General features: G+C 32.8%; 4 protein-coding genes across 8 annotated transcripts in view; 1 reads left to right on the forward strand and 3 right to left on the reverse strand.

Moving 5' to 3' along the window:
- Positions 1-2,075: 2,075 nt before the first annotated feature.
- Positions 2,076-9,816, forward strand: LOC124947653 (peroxidasin). The gene is made up of 5 exons (XM_047490110.1): positions 2,076-3,091; positions 4,553-5,073; positions 5,155-5,920; positions 6,076-6,430; positions 6,502-9,816. Exons 1-5 carry the CDS (start codon positions 2,871-2,873, stop codon positions 8,557-8,559), a joined length of 3,921 nt encoding a protein of 1,306 aa, XP_047346066.1. The 5' UTR covers positions 2,076-2,870; the 3' UTR covers positions 8,560-9,816.
- LOC124947655 (acyl-coenzyme A thioesterase 13-like) lies at positions 8,652-10,119 on the reverse strand. Its single transcript, XM_047490112.1, has 4 exons — positions 9,958-10,119; positions 9,726-9,841; positions 9,430-9,614; positions 8,652-9,158 (listed from the first exon to the last, which is right to left on the reverse strand). The coding sequence occupies exons 2-4, from the start codon at positions 9,804-9,806 to the stop codon at positions 9,005-9,007; spliced, it is 420 nt and encodes a 139-aa protein (XP_047346068.1). The 5' UTR covers positions 9,807-9,841; positions 9,958-10,119; the 3' UTR covers positions 8,652-9,004.
- Positions 10,120-10,560: 441 nt separating this feature from the next.
- LOC124947654 (pyrimidodiazepine synthase-like) lies at positions 10,561-12,638 on the reverse strand. The gene is made up of 5 exons (XM_047490111.1): positions 12,287-12,638; positions 12,106-12,211; positions 11,790-12,033; positions 11,380-11,601; positions 10,561-11,293 (listed from the first exon to the last, which is right to left on the reverse strand). Exons 1-5 carry the CDS (start codon positions 12,309-12,311, stop codon positions 11,162-11,164), a joined length of 729 nt encoding a protein of 242 aa, XP_047346067.1. The 5' UTR covers positions 12,312-12,638; the 3' UTR covers positions 10,561-11,161.
- Positions 12,639-18,339: 5,701 nt separating this feature from the next.
- The window catches only part of LOC124947760 (transcriptional regulator ERG homolog), a 32,784-nt gene continuing 24,602 nt past the window's right edge, over positions 18,340-26,521 (reverse strand). For 3 of the 5 annotated variants that reach the window (XM_047490356.1, XM_047490358.1, XM_047490354.1), the window contains 2 exons: positions 24,727-24,964; positions 19,973-23,842 (listed from right to left, as the gene is read on the reverse strand). In XM_047490356.1, the coding sequence (XP_047346312.1) occupies positions 23,506-23,842; positions 24,727-24,964 (575 nt within the window). In that variant the 3' untranslated portion in view covers positions 19,973-23,505. Of the gene's footprint in view, positions 18,701-19,972; positions 23,843-24,726; positions 24,965-26,521 lie in introns of those variants that run through there. The other 2 variants (XM_047490355.1, XM_047490357.1) reach the window with 2 other exon arrangements.

Here is a 26,521-nt window from a genome sequence, read left to right on the forward strand (position 1 = left end):
AACTAAACCTTGAGGAAGGATAAAGATTATGATTATCTAGCAATCATGAATCATGATTTTTCTTTTTTTTCCTTTTTGATTTTTTAATAGTATTACGTTCAGGTTCTACAGACGGTTCACGATAAACCCGCTGTAGGAAACCAGCGCTGCCTAAATATTGAGTCAGGAGCTATTTCTGTTAACTCATAACATGCAGAAACGTAAAGAAGAGGGGCAGCACTGTACTCCCTTACTGTACAACAGCTACATATTGCATATATACGATAGCGCATACGGTATCGCGAGTTTAGCATATCCGAGGACGAGTTGTTAGAGGTACATTTACTTTATCCAAGCTAGCCTATGTACCGTGCAAAGCTCTTGCGTTAGCCCATTACGAATTATAGTCTTACCACGCTTTCCTTGGAATCCGGGAAATGGTAATGGCGCGTATACAAACCATGTTACAAGCTACATGTCAATTAAACAAGAGAAAATTCTATCTTGAGAAGAAACTAAAACGATGAAAAATGAAGTTCCTTTTAAAAATGTAACTTTTATTTATCCCAGGAAGATGATTATATTGAAATATTATTATTATTATTATTATTATTATTATTATTATTATTATTATTATTATTATTATTATTATTATTGTTATTATTATCTTCTACGTTTTTAGTACATATATATTCCGTTATATTTCACAATTCTCTACAGACACATATACATTTATACTATGCGAGGACCATACAGATTTACCATTTTAGGTAATGACATGGTATATCATTCATACCGTCATATTGCTATCATCATCGCCCTGACCACACGGTTAAATATACATATATGTATATATACGTGCATGGGCGTATCGTCTTTTCAATATTGATTTCGAAGTACTACGTAATCATTGACAATTTGTACATGATGTTTTTTATGGTTACTTCAAAAATTTCCAATAATCACTACAGTCGACAAACAACGTTGGTTTTTATTTTTGGATGTTACATCGCTTTTTGTGCAAACAAACGATGAGATTTTTCTGTAAATATGTACATATGCTCGCACCGTGTTGTATGGAAAGAAAAAAAAAAAAAGAAAAAAACGGTTGGTCTCTAATTCTCTTGCTTCTTTTGCCGGCAAACAAACGTCAAACGTTCATTGTCGGCTTCGTTAGATTCTACCGGCGAAAGAGTCTACTTATGAGTGGTCAGAGTTGGCTATAATAGGGTCAACGAAACTCTAGTCTCTCTCTCTCTCTCTTTCTCTCTCTCTCTCTCTCTCTCTCTCTCTCTCTCTCTCTCTCTCTCTCTCATACATACACTCTTCTCATCTTGTTCGGCCCGTATAATGTCTACCGCATAATGTCTAATCTGAAATGTGTATCTCCTCATTCACGGATAGCGAACATTCGTTGTATCGTTCTACTAGTTATATTATTTTTTCCAACAAGTTCTTCTCACCTGTCTTTTTATTTTTTATTTTTTCTTTTTTTTATTTTTTTTTTTTTTTTTTTATTTCCTTTAAATCAGTGACACTTCGTCGTGATTCGGATTTATGAAAATTACGGGTTTGACTTGTGCGCCATTTTAAATAATGACTGCAGAATGAAAAAAAGTTTCATATTAATATTTGTTCAATACCTCTTTTTCTTTCATACACACATACATACGTACACGCGTACATATAAATAGCCTCGAACATTCTTTGTTCCTCATCGGAAATAGAACTTCATTGTTTACAGGGATACAGCTGTCCTTTATTAAAAGGAAAATGGCATTCGTTTATATACCATGTATATCATTCACGTCACTTTCGCTTTCGTCATACCAATATTAACGGTAATACGTTCCTATCCCTTCATATTCTTAAACTTTAACATATGTACGAATGTATGCATCGCTTATATTCAATTTAGATTTTAAATTCAAAATTATAATAATAAGATCACGATGAATACGTGATATATATACATATATATATAACATATATGTATATATATTATTTATTGATAAAAATTTCCCAACACGTATTTATTTAGTACAGCTAACGATCACTATAAATTTAACGCGATTTAATCACTATAAATTATAATAACATCATACTAAATTGATTTCAGATTTAATCATAATCCATCCACGCGTAAATCTCATAAGAAAGTTAAATAAGTGAGCATATTCGGACACCCTGTAGGTGGAAGGAACTCGTAGCACGGGAGTAGCGGGCGTCGGCTGGTTAGAAGGAACGAACATTGTGGGTCGGTGGGAGGTTCGAAAGAGGGAGCGAGGAAAGAGAGAAGAGAGAGAGAGAGAGAGAAAAAGACAAAGAAAAAGACAGAGAGAGGGAAAGAAGGTTCGAAGCGTAACGCTTTGGGACGCTGCTCCTCGTGCTGCAGAAGCGAGCAGATCCCGAGCGAGTCTGCGGCTGTCGTAAGCCATAGCAGCCCACCGCGTGTTCTCTCACTCTCCCTCTCTCTTTCTTCTCTCTCTCTCTCTCTCTCTTTCTTGTTCTCCCTCTGTCTATCTTTTTCTTTCTCTTTCTTTCGTCGCGAGCAACGACGCCACGTTCGTCTCACAAGAATCTTTCTTTCTCTCAGTATCGGCTCGTCTCGTAGAGCACGACGACGACGAGGACGAGGACGAGCCACAAGTGGAGAAGTGGTTTTCATTAAAAAAAAAAAAAAAAAAAAAAAAAAAGAAAAAGAAGAGGAGGAGGAGAGAAAGGCATATCTCCGTGCGTGAAAGGATACGCAGAGAGAGAGAGAAAGAGAGTGAGCCGTATCCTTTCTTCTTTCTCTTCTTCTTCCTATTTCTTCTTCGATGAACATTGTCGTATCACCTGTATCATCATCGAATTACTACAAATCGGTTTAATATATATTCAACAACAAAATGATGAGGAAATCGTTTCTTTTTCGTTTATTCACGTTTTATTTACTTCTTGGCATACTGTCGGCTTCGATCATACCCAACGTCGTTGCGGAAAGAACGCATATCACACAACACGGACCATCAGAATGTCCGATCAAGTGCATGTGCTATCAGAAAACCGTCCGATGTATGTTTCAGAAACTCAATCGCGTGCCACGAGTACCGACCAATACTACAGTTCTGTAAGTGAGATCGTTAGTGTTAAATATTAATCTTTCTTATTCTTATATTCTTCTTCTTCTCTTTTTTTATTTTTATTTTCTGTTTCATTTTTTTTAAATATATAAAAAAAATGATCACAAAAAATCACGAAATCCTGATTATAAAAAAGAAATCGAATTTATCCTTTGCTCAGGACGGTATTCTTTACTTTTTTATAAATATATATATATATATATATATATATATATATATATATATTTCAATAAAATTAAATATGTATATATATATATTTAATAACAAATAAAATCCCGAGAATTTATCCTAATTTTAGTTACGACTAAAGAAACTGATAAAAGTTGTTATCCATACATACATATATGTATATATATTTATTCATTATCATACGTTATTATCATCTATGTTATATTTTGACCGCTTAAGATGCTCGCATTCGTTATCTTCAATTGGTAGTAAAATATTCATAAGCCTTTTTTTCAGATTACATAATTCATTTTTTATAAAAAAGAATTATTACCATGTTATCTATTCAATTGTTAATGGATCTCCCTTGTTAGATCAGTATTAATTACATTAATATCGGAGAACTGAAGATAAACAGATTAAAAAAAGAAAAGAAAGAAAAAATATCTAATGGACGAACAATGATCATGTTATTTCGAGAAGTGACGAAGAACTATCGTTAAATTTCTCTCTTTATATATATATATATATATACACACGTATGTGTATATGTGTATTTTCACGAAGCATGCGTTTGATGTGTTGCCTACTGTGTTCGCTATTTCTGTGTTCACCGATCATCGTTCCTGTTCTCTTTTTCTCTATTTTTTTTCATTAGCATTCTATCAGTGAAACATTGAGGAAAGCCAACGAACATAGTCGCTGATCATGTCGAATTAATATCAAAAGAAATTGACTTTTGCAATGAATGAAATTAGTCGGGTCAATAAATCATAAAATTTTACAACTCGTGAGATCTTATCCGAACACTCGATTAAATGTTTATTATAAATAATCTACCTGGTTAGTTATCTTCTTCAATTTTCTCGTTTCGATATTATAAAGTAAATACTTGTATCGCCTGCTATTGCTCTCCAATGATTGAGATATCATTTATTTTTATATATCTACGTGTTATGACATACGTATACGCATACAAAGCTACAGCATAAAGAGAGTTTTACATAATACATTTCCACAAACGTGAAAGTTCTTCTAAAAATACTATTTCTTTCTTTCGCAATAATTTTGAAAATTATCAATAATTTTTGATTATTTTTGATCATTGCAATTACCATTGGGTTGGTCATAGGTCGTCGATTAATCCGGTAGTCATTCAACGTCATTATCAAGCAAGTCTTCGTAACAAATGATCCGTAATGAATCGAACTAGTGATCTCAACATTGTCCTGGCACACCCTTCTATCATTTTATTCGACCATGACCTTGCTCGTTTTCAGGGACATAAGATTCAACAACATAGCAGAACTACGAGCTGGAACGTTTCATGGTTTGAAGCATTTGCACACCCTATTACTTAACGATAATCATATCAAACATATACCAGCAAATGCTTTCGAGGGTGCTCCTAATCTACGGATTCTCTATTTGTATAAGAATCGAATCGAGGATATATCAGCCAATGCTTTCTCTCATCTTCCGAAATTAGAACAACTTTATTTGCATTACAATCGTCTAACGGATATAGGCAAAGGTACTTTCAACAATTTACCATCATTGGAACGTCTCTTTCTTCATAACAACATGTTACAACGTCTTCCTGCTGATGCCTTCCAAAATGTTGGCCCAATGACACGTCTCCGTCTCGATAGTAACGAACTAGTTTGCGACTGTAATCTCCTTTGGTTAGTGGAAAGACTTGAGAAAAGACCAACCGATGAAATGGCAGCGATATGTCAATATCCTAATGAGATGAAGGGTAAACCGTTAACAACTATGACGAGCAGTGATTTTCATTGCAGTTGAGTAATAGTCTTTTCTCATGAATTTTTTCATTATATCGAGTTCCTTATCATTCCTAACAATGGAAATTGTTTTCCAGCAAAGCCGCGTATAATGGAGGGTCCGGAGGATACCGAAGTTAAGATCGGTGACACTGTAACATTTACTTGTCGAGTAACAGGAGATCCTGAGCCGGAAGTAAAGTGGATGAGAGATTCTAATGAACTTTATGTCGATGGTGAACGGTTTTTTGTTCAAAAGGATGGTACATTGATCATATCTGATGTCACTGAGGAAGACACTGGCGAATACGAATGTATAGCCAGTAGCGGCATGGGTTCGACTAAATCAAGAAAAGCCAGAGCTTTGATAATCGCTTCATCTTTAAGATTTAGCCAATTGCCAGAATCACAGACAATCACAGCTGGTTCGGATGTTTCATTTGTATGTAAAGCCGAGGGTAATCCCAAACCCCTTATACAATGGTGGAACAATGATCAACTTCTTTCTACTGGTGGACGTATATTACTAGACGATGATGGAAGCGTACTTCGTATTCTAGCCGCAAAAGAATCCGATGCAGCCAGATACGTTTGTCGAGCTAGTAATTCCAATGGTTATGCGGAAACCAGCGTTGATCTCGATGTTCTAAACAGTGATTACAGTCCACCAAAACTAACTTATCAACCTCATGATATGGAGGCAGAACCTGGAGCTATAGTCGAAGTGCCTTGCAGAGCTGAAGGTAGACCGAAACCATTAATACAGTGGAAAAAAGATGGTACTTCTATCGCAGGTGATAGGACTCGTGTTTCTCGTGCTGGTAGTCTTTATTTGTACAACGTCACGTCTCAAGATACTGGAAGGTAACAGTTTGATTTAGAGCTCTCTTGCTATTGAACTTCTATATATATATATATATGTATAAAATATATCTATATATATGTATGTATGTATGTATGTATGTATGTATGTATGTATGTATGTATGTATATATATACGTAAATTTAATCAAAAATAGGTACGAATGTTCGGCTGTAAACGACTACGGTCGTGCTACTGCTCAAGCTCTGGTTCGTGTTCGTCAAGTAGGAACGACAGACGCGCTCATTATAAGAGCGTTCAAGGATGCTTCAGAAGAAATAGATAGAGCCATCAATAAGACCTTGAAAAATTTGTTCAACAGCGACGGTACATCTCGACGAATCGATCCATTTCGAGTCACACGATTTCCAAATGCGATCGGTCGTGCTGCAGCTAAGCCAGCAGAGCTTTTCGAAAGAACACTGGTTAATATTCGACGTATGGTGAATTCTGGTGCAGCTGCTAACGTGACCAATGAATTTCATTATGAAGAAATCTTAACGTCCGAACAGGTATGATGTTAAGTATTATTGCATATATTGTCATGAAAGATATAATAAGAGATGATATTATTAATTCATAGGTACTAGAGATCGAAAGATTATCCGGATGTACAGGTCACAGGAAACGGAAGAATTGTACGAATATATGTTTTCATCACAAGTATCGTAGTATAGATGGTAGTTGTAACAATCTTAAACATCCGACTTGGGGTTCATCGTACACAGGATTTCGAAGGATTCTCCAACCTATTTACGAGAATGGTTTTTCTATGCCAATAGGATGGCAAAAGGATCGTCGTTATCACGGATATCCAAAACCAGCAGCTCGTCTCGTTTCGACTACCTTGATATCAACCCATGATATTACTTCCGATGATAGAATCACTCACATGGTAATGCAATGGGGCCAATTTCTGGATCACGATCTTGATCACGCTTTACCATCGGTATCTAGCGAATCTTGGGATGGTATAGATTGTAAAAAATCTTGTGAAAATGCAGCACCTTGTTTCCCTATGGAAGTACCACCTGGTGATCCTCGTATAAGTAATAGAAGATGCATTGATTTCGTTAGGAGCAGCGCTGTTTGTGGTTCCGGAGAGACAAGCGTATTATGGGGTAACTTAATGCCTCGCGAACAATTAAATCAACTTACTAGTTATTTAGATGCTTCCCAAGTTTACGGCTACGATGACGAACTCGCTCGAGATCTTCGAGATCTAACGACGGATCATGGATTATTGCGAGAAGGTTCAATATTTCCAGGTCGCAAAGCTTTACTTCCTTATGCTTCTGGCCAATTTGTCGACTGTCGTCGAAATCCTTTAGAGAGTTCTATAAATTGTTTCGTTGCTGGTGATATTCGTGCTAACGAACAAGTAGGCTTACTGGCGATGCATACAATATGGCTACGAGAACATAATCGAATAGCTCGTCAATTACGTGAATTAAATCCACATTGGAACGGTGAGAAGTTATATCAAGAATCAAGACGAATTGTGGGTGCTGAGATGCAACACATTACCTTCCAATATTGGATACCACTTGTATTGGGTAATACGACTGACGAACTTTTAGGACCTTACAAAAAATACGATTCTGATTTAGATGCTAGTATATCAAATGTTTTCGCAACAGCAGCCCTTCGTTTCGGTCACTCTTTGATACAACCACGTTTAGAACGATTAAACGAATCTTTCCAACCTATTCCACAAGGTGCTCTACCTTTACGTGATGCTTTCTTTGCACCATGGCGACTAGTCGAAGAAGGTGGTGTAGATCCCTTGATAAGAGGAATGTATGCTACAGCAGCGAAACTCAAATTACCCGAACAAAATCTGAATATCGAGTTGACGGAACAACTCTTTCGTACAGCTCATGCAGTAGCTTTAGATTTGGCTGCTATGAATATTCAACGTTCTCGAGATCATGGTATCCCAGGTTATTTGGAGTGGCGAAAATACTGTAACATGTCGCACATAGAAACTTTCGATGATTTAGTCGTTGATATAAAAGATCCTAAAGTCCGACAAAAACTTCGAGAACTCTATGGGCATCCTGGTAATATAGATGTATGGGTCGGTGGTATTCTCGAGGATCAACTTCCTGATGCGAAGGTCGGTCCATTGTTTAAATGTCTCTTAATAGAACAATTTCGTCGGATTAGAAATGGTGATAGATTTTGGTACGAGAATCCCTCTAATTTCCGACCCGAACAGTTAGCCCAAATACAACAAGTTACCTTGGCAAGGATACTTTGCGACAATGGTGATAAAATTGATCGCGTACAACCCAACGTTTTTCTTTTACCAAATGAAAATGATAACAAGTTTATCTCTTGTGACAATATACCATATTTAGATTTAAGCATGTGGTCTGATTGTTGCGATAATTGTGAGGACGATAGTAATATTATATCTCGTTTCCGACGAAACGCCGCTAAGTATTTATCGCCTATGCATAATAATTTAGAATTTCAAGTAATTTCCGCCAAAGATAGCGAGAAAATAGATTATTTGGAAAAAATGATCGAGGAGACCGAAGAAAAATCTGAAAAACTTCAAAGATATGCAGATGCTTTATCACAGAGGATAAACGAATTAAAATCGTTATTATCTAATGCCAAAACGCTGAAATAACATGATAAATATTATATTATTCGTTAGAGAATTTTTAAATGTATTTTTCTACACATTTCTTTGAAATTTCACACATGCTTTTCATCAACACCAAATTTCTATGCATTTATTGTATATATAGTAAAGATGGTAATACAAATACGTGTTAGAAGTATGAGAAAGAATAGAGATCCCTTTTTCTTTCTTTTTCTTTCTTTTTTCTTTTTTTTTTTAAGGAAAGTTATACCAGATGTTGATAAATGTCTGCAGATATTTTGGATTATATTTACAATTAATTTTATTTCGCTAAAAATTTCGCAATAATTTTAATATATTTTTATGGATACATCAATCAGAAAATTATCTTAATTATTAAGATAAGTAAATGTTTTTGTTTAGATATCTATGTATATACATATCTTTATGTAACATATTACATAATAACTATAAAATCCTATAGATTTCTTCATGCGATAAACTTTATATGCTGGCCATTAGCAATAATATCTTTGCCATTATTTTTTGTAAGATCTACTGCAAGATATGCTAGAGTACGTCCAGCACGTATAGTTTTAGCATCAATTGTGATCAGTTCACCAGGAAATGCAGCTTTCATATATCTGTGCCATTGACATATGTAAAATGAAGAAAATTTAGATACATATATATTATAAATAGAAAGAAATATTTTAAATCCTGTTACACAATTTGCGTGCTCTATGTTAAGTTATTATGAGAAAAGCTAAATATATATACAGTAGTGGAATAAATATACTGTATAAAGATAATAGTCAATGATGAAACTGAGATTGCATGGTAATGCAGATAATGTACGCCAATATTAATATAAGTATTGTAATAAAATAATAAAGATAAAGTAAAATTTCTTACGAAACATTAATGTTTACAGAAACTCCTGGGGCACCAGTCCCATATGTCATTAAAGCATAAGAGGAAACACAATCGACAAGCGTAGCCGTAAAACCTCCATGTAAAGAGCCTCCTAAATTTAAATGTTCATCAGAAACTGTAAATTCTGCTTTGCATTTGCCATCTCCTGCAGAAAGTATTTTCACCTACGTGATATATGCATAAATTTAATCAACATTCTTAAATTATGAGATATGCACTGTACAATTGAATAGAATGACAAAAAAAAAATAACATCAGCAAAAAAACACACATACGTTTTTCATACACTTTCCAAAGCCATTTGTTTGACATATGCGTTCGACAATACTTTTAATAAATTCAACACCTCGAGTCATTTTATTTTTTTTTGGTTACCTTTCTTATTCAGTATCTAAGTAAATAAATATTAACTATAAATTAAAAGTTTTATTCTTATTCTTTTTAACTATCAATGAAATATTATATAATTGATAAATAACATTTTGCTAAATAAATATTAAATATGACCTTTTTTTGAGCAAATATTTCACATGCACTCTATAGATCTTTTTCCGATACTGAAGTTAATGCATTGTATCTATACAATCGTTAGATAATATATATACACACACACACACACACACACACATACATGTATATATATATATAGATGTATCAATGACTATACGTGGCACAGCAATTATATACTAGCAAAAAGATTAATTGTAAATATATTTCAAAAGATAATTCCTAATTTAAAAGAAGTGAGAGAGGTGACACAATTACAAAACATGTCTGAGAATGACACTGTCATGGTTAAGGTATCTGATATAAATTATTTGTAAATATATCTCCAATTATTTAGTACTTACCATAACCTATCTTTTGTTATTATTTAGATGCTTCACGTCGAAGATGCATTAAAGGAATCATTACACCGAGTGGAAGTAATAGAAAAAAGATTGAAAACTAAGTTACTTACCATTGAAAATCGTGAAAGATTGGAGAATGAATTAGAAGAAGTTAAAAACGTTCTTAAAATAAACGAACAAAAATTATATGGTTTACGAAAAGAGAATACGAGATCTTTCATGATTGCAGCTAGTATTATTTTTATTTGTTTTTTAATTTATGGTTTGTATTGTATGTTTAATACAAGAGAGGTTTCCAAACATTTTGTACATACAGTATAAGGAACTGTATTATGTGTTTCAAGTATTATCGGTATAACTATACCGATATATTTTATCATTTTTATATTACAGAACTATACTTGTTTTTTATTCAAAACAAAAATTAAATATAAATATATTACAATATACTTTTACATTTTATACAAATAATATCAATAATATAGAAGTAGATCAACAGCATTAAAATACATTAGGTAAGTTAATTAACGATGTTTGTTATGTCACTGTATAACATCGATACACATTTAGTTATTTATATTTATATATATACATATACATACATATTAAAAAAAAAACTTATAAATAAAATATCAAAGAAGATTGCTTTATGTTAAGCATTGTAAATCTGATAATCTTTTATTTATATATTATATAAATGCAGCATCATAGTTCAATATAGTATTGAACAAATTTTTATCATTTTTAAGTTAGTTATTTGTACGTAGACATGTATAAACAATTATTAATTAAGTTATAATGTTATCATTCAAACTTTAATGAGTTAAGTTTTAGAGGCCTTTATTATCACATATTTTTAGTTAAAGATTAAATAGCAAATCGTATTGAGGTATTCCAGCAAGTCGACTACGCATATATTTTGTATGTATTTCAGCATCCAAATAACTTTCTTTAACTGCAGGGTCCTCTTTCATAGCATTTCTCCACTCGAACTAGATATACCAAAATATTATAACATATATAAAATATACTTTTGATCTACAGATATTCTATAAGAAAATATTAGCTCTTAGCTTACCAATCTTAGAAAGCGTTCTCGAGATATTATGAATTCATCTCCACGCAAAATCCGAATAATATCTGCTCTTTCGCACCATGGCCAGATCATTAAATCCAACATGCCAGGTGAAGTACCTCCAAAGAAAGGAGTTCTTCTTTTGACAAGTTCTCTATCAAAAAACTCCAAACTAGATAAAGCTTCATTATATAAATCACGATCTACTGTTGTTCCAGTATATAGCTGCAAAAAATATCACATAAAATTAGAATCCATAAAAAGGAAAACTAATCAATTTCAGCCATAGTAGCATTTTAAGGTTATGATTATAAAATATTAGAAGAAAGTAGAAAAAGAATAGTTAAAATAAATAAAACATCCAATGAAAAAAAAATATATAATCAAAACTAAAATAATCACTCTGTAAGAACCTTGTACATATTGGTAATAACTCCATTAAATCTTTTAATCAATAGTTTATCCTTAGCTTTAGCAAAAGGACTGAATGGACACAATTTATTTTGTGGATAAGCTTCGTCTAGATATTCTGCTATTATAATACTTTCATACAATATTTCTCCTCCTTCTAATTCTATACAAGGAACTTTTCCAAAAGGATTTTTCTCTAAGAACCATTCTGGTTTTTGGGTTAAATTGATATAAACAACATCATATCTGTAAAAAATAATATATATGTAAAAGATATGTAATTCGTGATTAAAAATTTTTTAATTTAATTATACATACGGAATTTTTTTGGTATCTAAAACCAGATGTATTCTTTGAGCATATGGACAAAAACGCATACTATACAAACGTATTTTTCCAGGTACAATAGGTGGTGCGACTGATCCTAAAAAAAAATTATGAAATATTACATATCTCCAATAATTCTAATTATTCTAACTTAATTCTATTTTATACTTACCCGTGGTTAAATGTTTCGTACTCATTTTAATTGTTCGTTAGATTGTTAAATAAATTCTCATAAAGAAATATGATTTCTAATCGCTTCAAGCGACAGTTGGCATTTATTTCGTTCGAGTGAATCGCTTAGAATAAATATCGATGAGAATTTGTTGGTTGATTGTCGACAGACAAACATACGGCGCCTTTGATATTTCGTCATACATATATGTGTTATATATATATATGATTACTTCATATCGTATAATTACATGCAAAACCGAGAATATGTAATCTCCGCCTTATACATCCATACATACACATACGTGCGAGTGCACGCGGGCGCACGCACATATGTTAAACATATCATTATTCGATAAGACTGTGTTCATTATTCCTGGTTTATAATGGTTTATGCTAACAATGAGTATAAACGTAATTCTTGAACAATTTTGATAAACGAAGTTTCATTTTAAAGATAAAAGTTGAAGCGAGGGCATGAATTTACTGAACTTTTTTTAAAAAAAAAAAAAGCTTTTTTTTTTGTTTTTGTTTTTATTTTTTTTCTTTTTTTGAATAAAATATTATCAAAAAATGATATTTATACGACAATAGTTTATGCATAAAAATAAAGCTTTTAAAAAAATTCGAGAAGGCCAAGTCCTCACTTAAATCAACCTTTTTAAAATGAGACTTTGTTCATTAAAATTGTTCAGGAATTACGTCTAAAATTGCTGTTGGCGTGAATGCTGTTTTTTTGATATATTTCGTAACAAAAAAGTTTCTTATAGTGGCGCCCCTGTAACTTTGCGACAAAGGAGAAGCTCCTCTACTCTCGCTACTGAATTTCATATAAACTCTAGAGTGGTATGTGATTAGTTTCGTGAAGTAGACGATTGCTTTCTTGTTAGGCATGCGTAAATCGATGTTCAAATTTTCTGATTCATTTCAAAACCAAAGAAATACGTCCGTTATGTTCATACACGGAGAAACTACAGTAACTTCCTCTAGCATTTTAATAAACTTTTGACTGATTATTTTATGATAAAAATAAGTAAATACATATTCAGTCGTTCATATTAATGGGTCTTATGAATAAATTTTATAAGTATTTATAAGTAGTTTCGCGCCAAATTGTTTTTGCTCGATTTTTTTCATTTTGGCCATTCCTTGCTTTAACAAAGTTAATCGTTATAAATATAAATAAATATTTAAATGGAGTAAAATATCGAAACGCACGATCATTACCTTTTTACAAAGTTAACAAAAACAAACTTTCTATTGACTTTGATTGTTATTGAAATACAGTTCTCTTACGGATTTCGACAAGTAGATATCGGAACTCTCTCTCTCTCTCTCTCTCTTTCTAAACGCGAAAACTTAAAAATTAATACTAATTTAATAATTAATGCTAATTTTATAATTATTTAAACAATTATAACGTACTGAAAATACATTAAACTAATATTTAAATAATAATACATTCGATTAAACATTAAATACCTCTTAACACGTGTTATAAATAATATACATTTTTTCGTCGATCATTTCTTTATGTACCCCGAGGCTTAAAGATCGAAATACTATCTTTGGTGTTGTTATGTTTAATCATCTTATAGATCCCATGATTTTCTAAATATTCAAACAATTCACAATGTACTCGGAGTATGATGAGATAATATTTAAAAAATAGTATATTAAGTTAAATATCACATAGCTCATAAGACGCGTTAAATATAAACAATAATTTTCATCCAGCTTTCATCGATTTTTTAATGTCAACTTTTTAATGAGCTTTCATACAGCGAAAGGGGATAGAAAATTAGCAGACAGGTACTTTTTTTTAAATGTAAACACTCGACGCTTTTCAAGAAAATCGATTATTTTATGAAAAAAACTATTGATCACAATTGAAGAACTTACTCTTACTACTTATGAGTAATTCACTTTAGTGGCACAGTAGTTGAGACGTCAGCATTAACATTTTTATACCCTGTATTTAAATCCATCAATGATTTTTATTTTCTTATACTTCTTATTCTTTATTTGCGTGTATTATAAATAAACGATTGACCTATTATTTTTATTATACAGCAAAGCTTTTTTTTTCATTACATATGTATAATTACTTATTATCATTTGTTAATAAGGCATATTATAAAATTACATATATTAGATACGTGTCTGCAGCTTGTCCTTAGGTGTTGTCTTTGGGAACAAGTATGCGAAAGGTCAGCTTTTGCAGTACAGCAACCGATTCTAATAAAAGAATTTGAAATATTCAAGTAAAGTTATCCAAAAAACTATTTTAATAACGATTCATATTTTATATATAATTAATTTTGCGAAAAAATAATAATTTTCGTATCATGTTGCATTCAAAATAATACCATGGAGTCCTTATCGTAAGTCTGAACTGGCCAAATGAAAAAAAACTTTGCTGTGTAATAAAAAGAATATGTCTATCGTTTATTTATAATATTCGCAATAAAAAGTAAGAAGAATAAGAAAAAAAAATCATTTATGGGGTGCAAAAACGCTACACTGATGCCTTAATCGATACATTACGAACTCAATTGCTTCAAAGCAGCATATAAGTAAGTTCTTCAACTATCATTAATTTTTTTCTCTGACAAAATAACCAATTTTCTCAAAAACCGTCGAGTGTTTGAACCTAAGAAAAAATACCTGTCTCCTAATTTTCTATCCACTTTCACTATGTGAAAGTTCATCAAAATCGAAGACGAACCTATCTGATTCGCCTCATAAGAGTTGTGCTCGAAAGATTCTAATGAACTTCCGAAAATGACTCAACAGCCTCATAATTATTTTCATGAGCCATAGTTTGTGGGAGCTTCTTATGTATATAGTCCCTTATTTGTTTCGTGCCGATTAACGTATGATAAAACTATATTATGAATTTTGCAAGCTATATCATGTCTTACAAAATATACTAGTGTTTTAATATTATCTTATCGTACTCCGAATTCATTCTACGTTTTTTAAATTATTATATGATTGCAACTATAAAATAATTAGATGCAGGCGTAAGAAAATAGATTATTTTGATGTTTAGTTCTCGGAGTAAGGAAAAAGTTTTCGGAGAAAAGAAACTAATGTGGTAGAACGATAATCTAATTTTCGTTTTTGTGGATATTAAATGATCGACGATGACTGAAAAAAAGTTATATTATGTACAACGCGTCTTATAAATTATGTGATGTCTAAATCAATATACTATTATTTAAATATTGTCCAATCATACTCCGAGCACATTGTAAATTATTTAAAGAATTATAAAATCATCAGATCTATAAGGTTAAACGTAGCGATACAAGAAAGAGAGTATTTCGATCTTTGGTCTTCAGAGTATGAAAGGAAACTAACATCGTAAGTAGCACAACAATCTAATATTCCTTCTTGTTGACATTAAACTATTGACGAAGGCTGGAAGAAAGTTATATTAAGTTCAACGTGTCTTGAGAGGTTTAATGATGTTTATCGGAATATACTATTGCTTAAATATTACATTATCGTATTTCATGTACATTGTACATTGTTTAAATAATTATAAAATCATCGTTTTTCTAAGATGATTAAATGTAGACGTATGGAAAGGATCAAATATTTCGATATTTGATCCTCGTAGTATGGAAGGTATTTTTATAGCAATAACAATACAATAACAATAACAATATTGATGTAAAACGAATTACCGGTATTTTTTTACTTAGTAGATAAAATTGCATTGTGCTGCTATCGATGATTTTCACTTATTCGATATAACAGTATTGCACTAATATCGTCATTTTGTCAGGTCGGAAAAACATGAATGAAAGTCAGAGCTTATTTTATAAATCTTACTGGGGGTTGATAAAATAGAAACCTACTTCACCAGTGTTCAGTAAAATAAAATCTTTTTGCCAACGGTTGGTAAAACAGAACCCTTCTATACCGAGATTATTCACTATAAACTATTCTTTAGATTTGTGAAGTGAACTCGCGGTTTAATTTTTGTAAAAATAATTTATTATATATACATGCAATAAATTGAATTAATATATAAAATAGATTATATATAAAATTGATTGTTTAATTTGGTAAAATAACATACAAATGCAAGGATTCTACCTGCTGAGACTGGTGCGATGATTAATGCAAAAAATCAGCGATTTCTAAAATACATATATAGATATTTACTATTCTGTTAATTATTTCTCGTAAGATTTTTATTTCTCTGATATATGTTGGTTTAATAATTACCTTAAGAAAATTAGTCCAAAATATTAATAATTACTGACCGCTTAATCTCTATGAATTAATTTGGATACTGTAAATATTCAAAAGTAAATATTTTATTCAATTTCTAAGTTATGGGGACGTTCTCACTTTTGTCCGATTGAATAAGTCTGGTGTAGGAAAGGTGTAGTTACAATTTATCAAAGTTTAAATGACAGGAGAATCATATTGTCACCGATCATATGAACTTGGATTTATGCCATAACGACTGTTTAGCAGTGAATTACGACTGTATAGCAGCCGGAGAAATATGTGCAGCTTGTTGTTTGTTACAGAATGGGCAAATCAATGAGAAAATCATTCTCATCATGGCAATATATATTTCACCGAATAAACTAATTTCTCAGATTATTGATTTTACCCATGATTGCTCGTCTATAGCATAGAAGGTGCTACTCTATTTGATCAAAAATTATGATAAAATACCTATGATTTTGACTGGTGATTTCAACATTAATTTTATATCAACTGAAACAAAACTATTAATTGAATTTCTAAGTTCGAAATTCAACAATCTAGGAGTGTCAATTACCAAATCTTGGATTGCTATCAGCGCTGTATTTGTCAGATGCGTTGTATTCGCTGATTCGTCAATCTTCAATTTATATATCATATTTCAATTATCATAAGTCAATGGTCTGTTTGTTTGTTGTATTATAAGAGAATGGACACGTTTTAAATATAATAGTATGTGCAAAGAAATATTTAATAAAGAATTATAAAAGAAATATATATATATATATAGTATATGTAAATTGAGATATTTTTGAAAAAACTTTATTTTTATGCATAAAATATTTTCGTAAGACACCATTTTGTAATGTAATTTTTTTCAAAAAGATACAGCTTTTTCAAATTGTTTAATAGAATTAAACTGTTACGTTGGAATTGTTTTACCGACTGTGAATAATCATATTATTAACGTTCTGGACTTTATAAGGGATTAATCAGGTATGTATAGATGATTTGTTCTTTACGAATTGTCGGTGATGTTATGCATAGCAAAGATAGCGAAATAAAATGTTAAGATAAATTTGATAAATTTTCTTCTTTCATTTTTATCGTTTACAATTGTAATCATTATCATAAAGTGAGAACTATATCAATTAAAAAAATAAATAAGTTATAATTTATAACATTTTTTTTTTAATTTCAAAATAATCACTAATTCTTATTTCATAAGAAGGCAATCAGATATGAGGAGTTACGATTATGAAAATAAAGTTTTTATATACTTTAAAAACGATTCGAGAATTTTATTGATAGCTAGAAAGCATGATCCTGCACGGTGAGAGGTCGCTTGTAGTCCTCTGGAATTTTATGACAGGACTTGATTGAATTGAAATCAACTAACAAAATATCGATTAGATGGATCAATAATTAGCATTTTTTTTGGTTAAATTATGAAGACGAAGAAATTACGAAGCGAATAATGAGAAAAGAGAGAATAGTCGTAAAATAGAAAATCCATCCTTAGACGAGCAATATTTGAATTATCTTTAAGTAAACGAGAAATTGAAGTTGTTTCTTTATATTATATTAGTACCTATAATTTCATAAATTAAAATAAGCGGAAAAATATTTGAAACTTATTTTTTTGCTTAAACATTATGAAAAGTACGTATAATTGATTTTTCAAAATGGCAACGTTGTATTAGGATATATTATATTTATCTTTCGATCGTTAATAATCAGAAATTATTCATCATTTATATTTTTTTAATTGATTTGTTATATTATGCCAAAAATAATAATTAAATATTATAGCTGTATAATAATTTAAAATTCGATTAAAGTGGATCGATTGTTAACAGAGTTTATTTTTCTCTCAAATGGCCGAGAATTACTATCGGCAAATACGCATTACATTATGGAAATACTATATCAATGTAACATCTAATAGATGCTACTAATATATAATTACATTTCCATTTTAACTTCCATTCAGACTCGAAGTTGTCGATCTAAAAGATTTTTCTATTAAAAAATCATTTGAAGATGTCACCTTGATGCACGTAGTAGCATTCGAGTAGTTTTTATCCTCGCTGAGTCAAGATTCTCTCATTTGATAGATGTTCTTCGATGGCGCAAGTAGTTCGATGAATATTATCTATATATTGATACAGAAAAGAAATCACTAGTCGAAACCATTAGAAATAAAATAAATATACGAATACTTCAAATGGAAAAATTTCCGATGATTTTTTAGATTAAAATAAAATAAAAATAAAAATCGTATCCGTTGTCGTCGTTTTATTAAATGGCCAACATAAAAAATTTATTTCCTTGACTGTCCTCAAGTATTTAGGAGGATAGAAATAGCTTATATCTCGATTGTCTCTTTGTAAAATAGAACTTTTTTTTGGAAAATGGAGGAGTAGGTAAGTAGTTAATAGTGAATTACGATAGTAGAATATATAACTAGAAGGTGAACTGTGATAGTAATGTACTATGGTAATAGGTATATAGGTAATAGATAAAGTGGTAGTAGTGAGCTATAGTAGTAGATATATATGTAGGTAGTGGGTGAATTAATAGTAGTGAATAGATAAATAGTTAGAAGAAGAAAAATAAGAATAGGAGAAGTACACAAAACAGAATAGCTAGATTGTAACGATAGGAATAGATACAAAAGAAAAGAAGTAGATACGTAGGTGGTGTTCCAGAGAATAACAACGGAGTCGTGAAAAGGTGACGAGAAGAGAGAAGCTTCGGTGTGTTCTTGGTCGAGAAGGATGATGAACGGGGTAGATAGAGAGAGGGAGAGAGGTTTCAACGTAGAAGGTTGTGAAGGAGGTGGAGGTAAAAGAGGAGTAGAAGGAGGAGGAGGAGGAGGAGGAGGAGGAGGAGGAGGAGGAGAAGAGCAAGGTGGAAGAGCGCGGGCGCTGATTGGTAGCAGAATCGATTAGCCGAGCCGAGCTAAACCTCCGGCAATGTGGCAGCTTCGGCGACGCCACGAATTTCCCGAATGGGGGTTTCCCGTTGGGGCGGTCCCGAACCTAGGGAGGAATACCTCGCTTTTCTCCATGGCAACCCGACCAATTCGCCAACCGCCGACAACCAAGGCTGACCTACCGTGTTCTTTGCTTTATTTCTTTTCTTCTTTTTTTTTCTTTTTTTCTTCTTTTTTTCTCTTTTTCCATCATCTCCCTCTCCCACTTTCTCTTCTCTCTTTCTCTCTTTCTTTCTCTTCTACCCCTTTGCCTTCATTCTCTTTCTCTTTCTCTTTTTCTTTCACGTATGATAGAAAGAAAGAATAAAAGAAAGAGAGAGAGAAAGAGAGAGAGAAAGAGAGAGAGAGAGAGAGAAATAAAGAGAGAAAGAGAAAGAGAGAGAAAGAGAGAGAGAGAGAGAGAGACAAAGATATACACACCTACAATACACAACTTTGGACACTGTACTGTTCACATTGATTTTGCCGACGACTGATACAACCCCGTCGGCACGTTTAATTAGAACATGGCGACTTTAATACAAGCGCACGACAACAAGAACAACAACAGCGCCCCCTCTTTCTCTCGCATTCCTTTTCTTTACTCCTTTCTTTCTTTCTTTGTTTTTTTTTGTTGTTGTTGCATCTTCTTCTTGTTCCATTTTCATTCTCTCTCTCTCTCTCTCTCTCTCTCTCTCTCTTGCTCTCTCTCTCTCTCTCTCTCTCTTTTCTCTTTATTTTTTTTTCTTTTGAGTTCCTTTTCTTCCATTCCTCTTCACCTGACCGTCGTCGTAGCCATCGTATATACGTAGCAGCCGCTTGTTTCCTGACCTTTGAGCTCTCTTCTATGTATGTATGTATATCGTGTGTATGTACTTTTCTTGCTGCGTGAGAGGGGTCGCTTATCTACCTAACCTAACGCGGTCTACGCTAGTGCCAGACATCCTCGCCGCCCTTGCATCTATCATTGTCATCGTCGTCATCATCGTCGTCATCGTTATCATCGCCTTTCCACCATTTTTAAAAATCACGCCCACTCTCGCGGATACGCTTCGGAGAGAGACAAACATAACACACACACGCGCGCGCGCGCACACACACACACACACACACACACATATACTTAAAGTACATCACATTCGTCCGATTCGATTTCAACATTGCATTCTCTCTCTCTTTCTTTCTTATTACATACATACATACACATACATGCTCACATAATACATTCTCTCTTTCTTTTTCTCTCTCTCTCTCTCTCTCTCTCTTTCGCATACACATACACATATACATTTACATATACACACTCACCTCCCACACACTCATTCGCGATCTAAATCTAATTCGTCTATGTTTCTACGTGTCTACACATGAAAACATCCTATCTACACGAGCGTTTCTCCGACATTCCATAGAATCGCATCTAGTATTACCAATCGAGGAACGAAAAGCCATCTTATCTCTTTCTTTTTTTTTGTTTTTTTTTTGTTTTTTTTTTTTTATTTGTTTTCTTTCCTTTTTTTTTTCGTCTTGTCGATTATATCACCCTATACATACATACATATACATATAAAGCGATTCTATGGATCGTACGGAGCAGCATTTTTGATCGTTAAAAGTAATTCTATAAATTGCTTACTTCTTTTTTTCTTTTTCTTTTTCTTTTTCTTACGGATGGTATATTGTACAGCATACGACTTCGGGAGTTACGCTTTTATGACAGAGGTACATTGTTTAGGATGAAAATGGGGTTAATATAACATACAATAAAAGATTATCTTGGATTTTAGTGAAGAAAAGAGGGAACTCGATGGGGGAAGAGGAGGGATAGAATGAACTTGGTTGAGGAAAGAGGGTGAGAGGGAGTTTCTCTTTTTCGAATTTTCGGCGTTCGGCGTTCTTCGACGAGGGCTAACTAATAATCATCCTTGGCCTCTCACCGAGCTATTTCCTCGATTGTTGTTTGCATAGATAGAGTAGCCACACACGTATTGAAGGATTATTTATTGAAAAACATCGTTTCATAGAAAATATTTATTACTCTCTGTGTCGAATATCTCTCTGTTCATTCGTTCACGTCCGTCTGACTAGGAGGACTACTAATCGATCATGGAAAATAAATATCGCGTTAAGAAATCATGGATCTCTTTCTCTTTTTTTCTTTTACCTTTGCATATAGGTATGTAGTACGTATCGGTATGTACGTACGTATAATGTAATAATATTGTAAGTTCAGATGAGAGAGAATCGATGTTAACTCGCTGCGTGGTGTTTTTTTTTTGATTTCATTATCATCATCATCATTATCAGTATTATTAATTTTTTTTTTTTTATTTTCATTTGTCGCGTTCGAACTGACACTTCTTTGCCACTGTATGCCACAGTATCAAGAAGCATATATTTGCTATTACCTGTCGTTAAACGACACGACGAGGCGTCTCTATCTATACCATTATCATTAGCATTATCATTATTACTATTATTATTATTATTATTATTATTATTATTATTATTATTATTATTATTATTATTAATATTAATATTATTATTATTATTATTATTATTATTATTATTATTATATAACAAATAAGTTAAAAGAGTTTATAATACACGCATTGCTTTTAACCTAAATCGACGATCGGTTACGTATTTTGCCAATAAAAAGTGTCATGGTATTTGTTTTAGAACGTATGAATTAGCTTTTTCAAATCGTGTATCTCTACCATTTTAAAATTGTCTGTGATAAATAGATGCAATTGATTGATGACACTTCTAATGGGAACTATTTTTTTGAATATTCACGTTTTTGAATGTTGCTTTTTAAACTGTCTGATGTCTCTTCATAACCGATTCGATTAGGCCGCAAAATTCAACATTTCGCTGATGGAATCACGCTGGTTCCTTATCAATAGACGAATCGACGTTTAGATAGACCAACTCCGATCGTACGATTTATCGTTACATGATTGCTTTCAATCGTGTTAATTTACGGAAATGACATCGTTATTCGTTCGTTAATATTTCGATAACATCTCGATATTATCAGAATAATTATCTTTCATTTGTTTCTATCAATCATCAAAAAAAAAGGAGAGAAAGAAAAGGAGAAAAAAAAAATCAAAAAAATTATCTATTCGTAAATGCTCTGAAAAACATGTAAGGATAAATCGTGATTTAAGAGAATCGTCATATAAACTTCTCGATCGTTCTCATAATGCAATATACTTTATTTACAATGATCTTACAAGAATCCGAGCGCACCGTCGACCACGAAAGTTTCGCGAAATTGTCCGACGGGAATTGTTCATCCCAAGTTGTTCATGTTTTCATTGTCACTAGACGAGAACAAGAATTCACGTATTTGCTTCTTAATCCTGTATCGAAGAATCGCGGAACGTCGGTAGGAAAAAGGATTTTGAGTTTGATTTTGGTACGAGTTTGAATAATTGGCGATGAATCTCCCGTTGACTCGTACTATTGCGTAGACTACCGTTTGTAAGTTAGCAATCGTTTCCTGTATCTGTTGTATACAATTGTAAATGTTGTTTCATTTATTAAAAAAAAAAAAAAAGAAAAAAATCTCATTAACACGTTAAGTAAAGACAAATGCAAATTTTGTAATAATAAAATAATAATAATAATCATTAAAATATTAAATATATTTAAAGAATAGATTTTATACTATTTTTGAATAAATTAAATATTAAAAAAAGAAAAATATCTTGTGGACGGTAGTATACGTAATAGTGGATAAAAATCATTAATTCGATAGGTAAAAAAGAGTAAGGTGATTTATGGATTTGTTGAAGGGAGTTAATTGAGTAGGGTGCGACGGTGCACGATGCTGTTTTAACACACGTCCCGTTATTCTATTTTGGACGTGATAAGTGCGTATCAAGACGCTTTTTTCCCGAGTTATTAGACGTTTTTGTCCCGAAAGAGATTTTCTCAGTTACGATTAGATGGTATCATTAACGCGGCGTACCAAGAGTGCCCCAATGTTCGGCAGAAGGTCATGCGTAATGGGGGTAGGTGCCAAGATGTGGCGGCACGTGTCCCGATGCCGTGTGGTGACCAGCGTAAAGATTCGCACTTGGTGTCGTCGACCAATAGCTGGATGCTGATTGGAAAAGACCACCTGGTACCGAAACGGAAACTGATGCTGCTGGTGGTGGCATCAAGTTTAACTTTGCATGACCATAACCAGACATGAAGAGCTCACTTTGGTATTTGTATGCCGCGGGATCAGCCGCAGCTGGTTGCGTAGCTGCTGCTAGACCTTGAAAGTCGAACTTGTACGCGTACCTCTTCCCGTGGACCTTCGTCATGATGTTCTTATCATAGTAGTACCTGTAGAACAATGGTTCATTGGAAGAATTTTATGATTAGATCAGAAGTGTATCTATAGATTGTTTATTCGATATTTTTTTCGGATTATTAGCCTCATATTTTAATTATTTATAAAATATATCTCCTAATTATTTTGATATCATCTATTGATCTGATTCATGTCGTCTATCGAATTATTTAGAAAGTATATTAATTTATTTAAATTTTATATTGATCATTCGTATAATGTATTGATTATTCAGGTCGGCTACCGATCATTCCTGGTGTTCAATATCAACGAGCGAATTCACGAAATGTGAATCCCAACCATTACCAATTTTAAACGTTCACGTGGAACATTGAGGGACGATGGAAGCGTATTGGCGAAGGGTGAAAGCGTGCGTTGTACCACTCGTAATTTTTCGCTCTCACCGTTTTGGAATACATCTAAAAGGTTCCTGCTACGAACCGGGAGTGAAGTGGAACGGGGAACGGGAACGAAAAGCGAGCAGTCGCGTAATATAATCAGTGGATCTGATCGAAAAATAATAGCCGCGTCTGCCGGTCTGGGTAACAGTGATTGAAATTTCTCCCTCTACCTTTACTATACTCGACAACGACCGTCCATACGACAACGTAACCGCGTTTTGTGCCGTCTTTTCTAGTTTTCTCTTTTTTTTCTTTTTTTGCTTTTTTCCTTTTTTTCTCCCATCGAATTTTGATCAAAGTATAGATACGTCGAAATCGTTTGTTATCCAACGTTCTATATTAGTTCGTTCATTAGATAACGGAATCGTTTAGTATATTTGCAAATCGATCTATTTAATTGTTCCCAATTAAAAATAAAATTAAAGATAAAATATTTTCTTATTTTATTTTTATTATGAAAGACACGGTTAGCTTACCTTAAGGCTCTCGACAATTTGTCATAATTCATGTTCGGTTTCGACTTTCTCTCGCCCCAACGTCTTGCCACTTCATCTGGATCGGTCAACTTGAATTCACCGTTGGTTCCTTCCCACGTAATGCATGCGGCATTGCTTGAGTCGGATAGAAGTTCGAGTAGGAACTGCCAGAGCTGAATTTGACCGGATCCTGAACTCGCCAAGCGACTACTTGTCGCGCTAAACATTTGGTAGGGGTCTGGAAGTAATCATATCGGTATATTAACAAATTCTTATATAAATTCTATCTTGTCAGATAATTTTAATAAATTTCTTTTTTAATATATATATATATATATATATATTTTTTTTTAGGTAAACGAACGACGATAATTTTGCGAACTCTTGAAAATGTAAATTTTTAAACATTTATTTTTCTTTTATTTTCATACGTTTGAAAATATTGTGTTCTTTCTTCAAGGAAGAAATCGGATGTCATTTCTTGCCCTTTTCCCCGGAGCATATACCTATCCATTACACGGTTATTTCCTCGTGTTCCCCGTATCGCTCTTTAAAAGCTTTACAATGCGTCATCACCGTCGCTCGCTACTGCTCAGACTTGAAGGGCTCTAGAGTCATACAAAAGGATATAATCGCAACCCTACAATAGAATAGAGTTCGTTTGGATCATAATAATTTCAATTGGAGCTACCGTCGACGGAGTGGTTCAAAGGGCGTCCGCGAATGTCTTCGCATTGGCCAAAAATCTATGCTAGCTATTATACTTTCTTATCCTGAAATTTCAGAGTGTTGAACTAAAGATATGATTTATTGCAAATCGTAAATTGCAAAGTATATAATATGTTATGCAAATATTAGGATGAAGGAAAATGCATATTTGTGATTAAATAAAATTATTCTAATTGAAATTTATTTCAGTGTATAAAACACATAATTTTATAAAAGTTTAAATATAGTTTCATCAGTAGTAGAATATAACCGTCTGGAGATCGACGACCATGAAAGTACATTATTTTTTCGTTTATCTAGACGACTTCCGTAGAAATATATTTCAAGAGATTATGAGGGGATAAAGAGAGAGAGAGAGAGAGAGAGAGAGAGAGAGAGAGAGAGAGAGAAACAGATAGACAGACAGACAGACAGAAACAGATAGATGCAGACGATGGGGATGGGGTATCCGAATTGCCGGACCTCAAAGGTCGTTTCGCTAGTTGAGTTCCCCGAATACGTGGCAGAGCGATCGCCTTTCGATCGAATGGTAACTCACTTACGAGTTAATAATGGAAAGGGGCGCGGTATACCAATGTATGTGCTCACAACTAGGGAAGCAAGCTTTCGTAATATACGAGACCGAAGCATCGAAAACAATTTAATAGAAGGATTTTTGATTAATCGTTTTCAATGATATTTTCTATTTTCAGATTATCACCACGTCATTGACCTATCCTAAAACGATGGTAATGTATGTACTTTTTTATCAAAACATATTCGTTCGTTCTCATGGTCAAAGTATTAATTAAGTGATACATAATATGTGTGTTCAATAGTAACAGGTGAGAGAAGAAGGAATATTGTAATATGGTTAGAAATGATTAATGTTCCTCTAATACATATTAATACGAAGATCTTTCAAATCGAAATTATAATGTTTTATAAGATACCATTTGTTTCCCATTCGAGTCCGAAAATTCTGGAGAAAGGAGAAAATACAGTTCGAAAGGGAACATTCATTTAGACCGATCGATCGGCTGAAAGGAGAAATTTCTGGGCGTGGCACGAGAAAATCTGGAGGCTG

The sequence above is a fragment of the Vespa velutina genome, chromosome 3, assembly GCF_912470025.1.
Source record: "Vespa velutina chromosome 3, iVesVel2.1, whole genome shotgun sequence".
In the NCBI taxonomy this organism is placed as follows: Eukaryota; Metazoa; Arthropoda; class Insecta; order Hymenoptera; family Vespidae; genus Vespa; species Vespa velutina.

Excerpts from the sequence above, each read along its gene's own strand:
- LOC124947653 (XM_047490110.1), top strand. The coding sequence starts at position 2,871 with ATGATGAGGAAATCGTTTCTTTTTCGTTTATTCACGTTTTATTTACTT. Across the intron at positions 3,092-4,552 it reads CCGACCAATACTACAGTTCT|GGACATAAGATTCAACAACA; the intron begins GTAAGTGAGATC and ends GCTCGTTTTCAG. Across the intron at positions 5,921-6,075 it reads ACGTCTCAAGATACTGGAAG|GTACGAATGTTCGGCTGTAA; the intron begins GTAACAGTTTGA and ends AATCAAAAATAG.
- LOC124947655 (XM_047490112.1), bottom strand. The coding sequence starts at position 9,806 with ATGACTCGAGGTGTTGAATTTATTAAAAGTATTGTCGAACGCATATGT. Across the intron at positions 9,615-9,725 it reads TTGGAAAGTGTATGAAAAAC|GTGAAAATACTTTCTGCAGG; the intron begins GTATGTGTGTTT and ends TATATCACGTAG. Across the intron at positions 9,159-9,429 it reads TCTGTAAACATTAATGTTTC|ATATATGAAAGCTGCATTTC; the intron begins GTAAGAAATTTT and ends TCAATGGCACAG.
- LOC124947654 (XM_047490111.1), bottom strand. The coding sequence starts at position 12,311 with ATGAGTACGAAACATTTAACCACGG. Across the intron at positions 12,212-12,286 it reads TACGAAACATTTAACCACGG|GATCAGTCGCACCACCTATT; the intron begins GTAAGTATAAAA and ends ATTTTTTTTTAG. Across the intron at positions 11,602-11,789 it reads TTATTACCAATATGTACAAG|CTATATACTGGAACAACAGT; the intron begins GTTCTTACAGAG and ends TATTTTTTGCAG.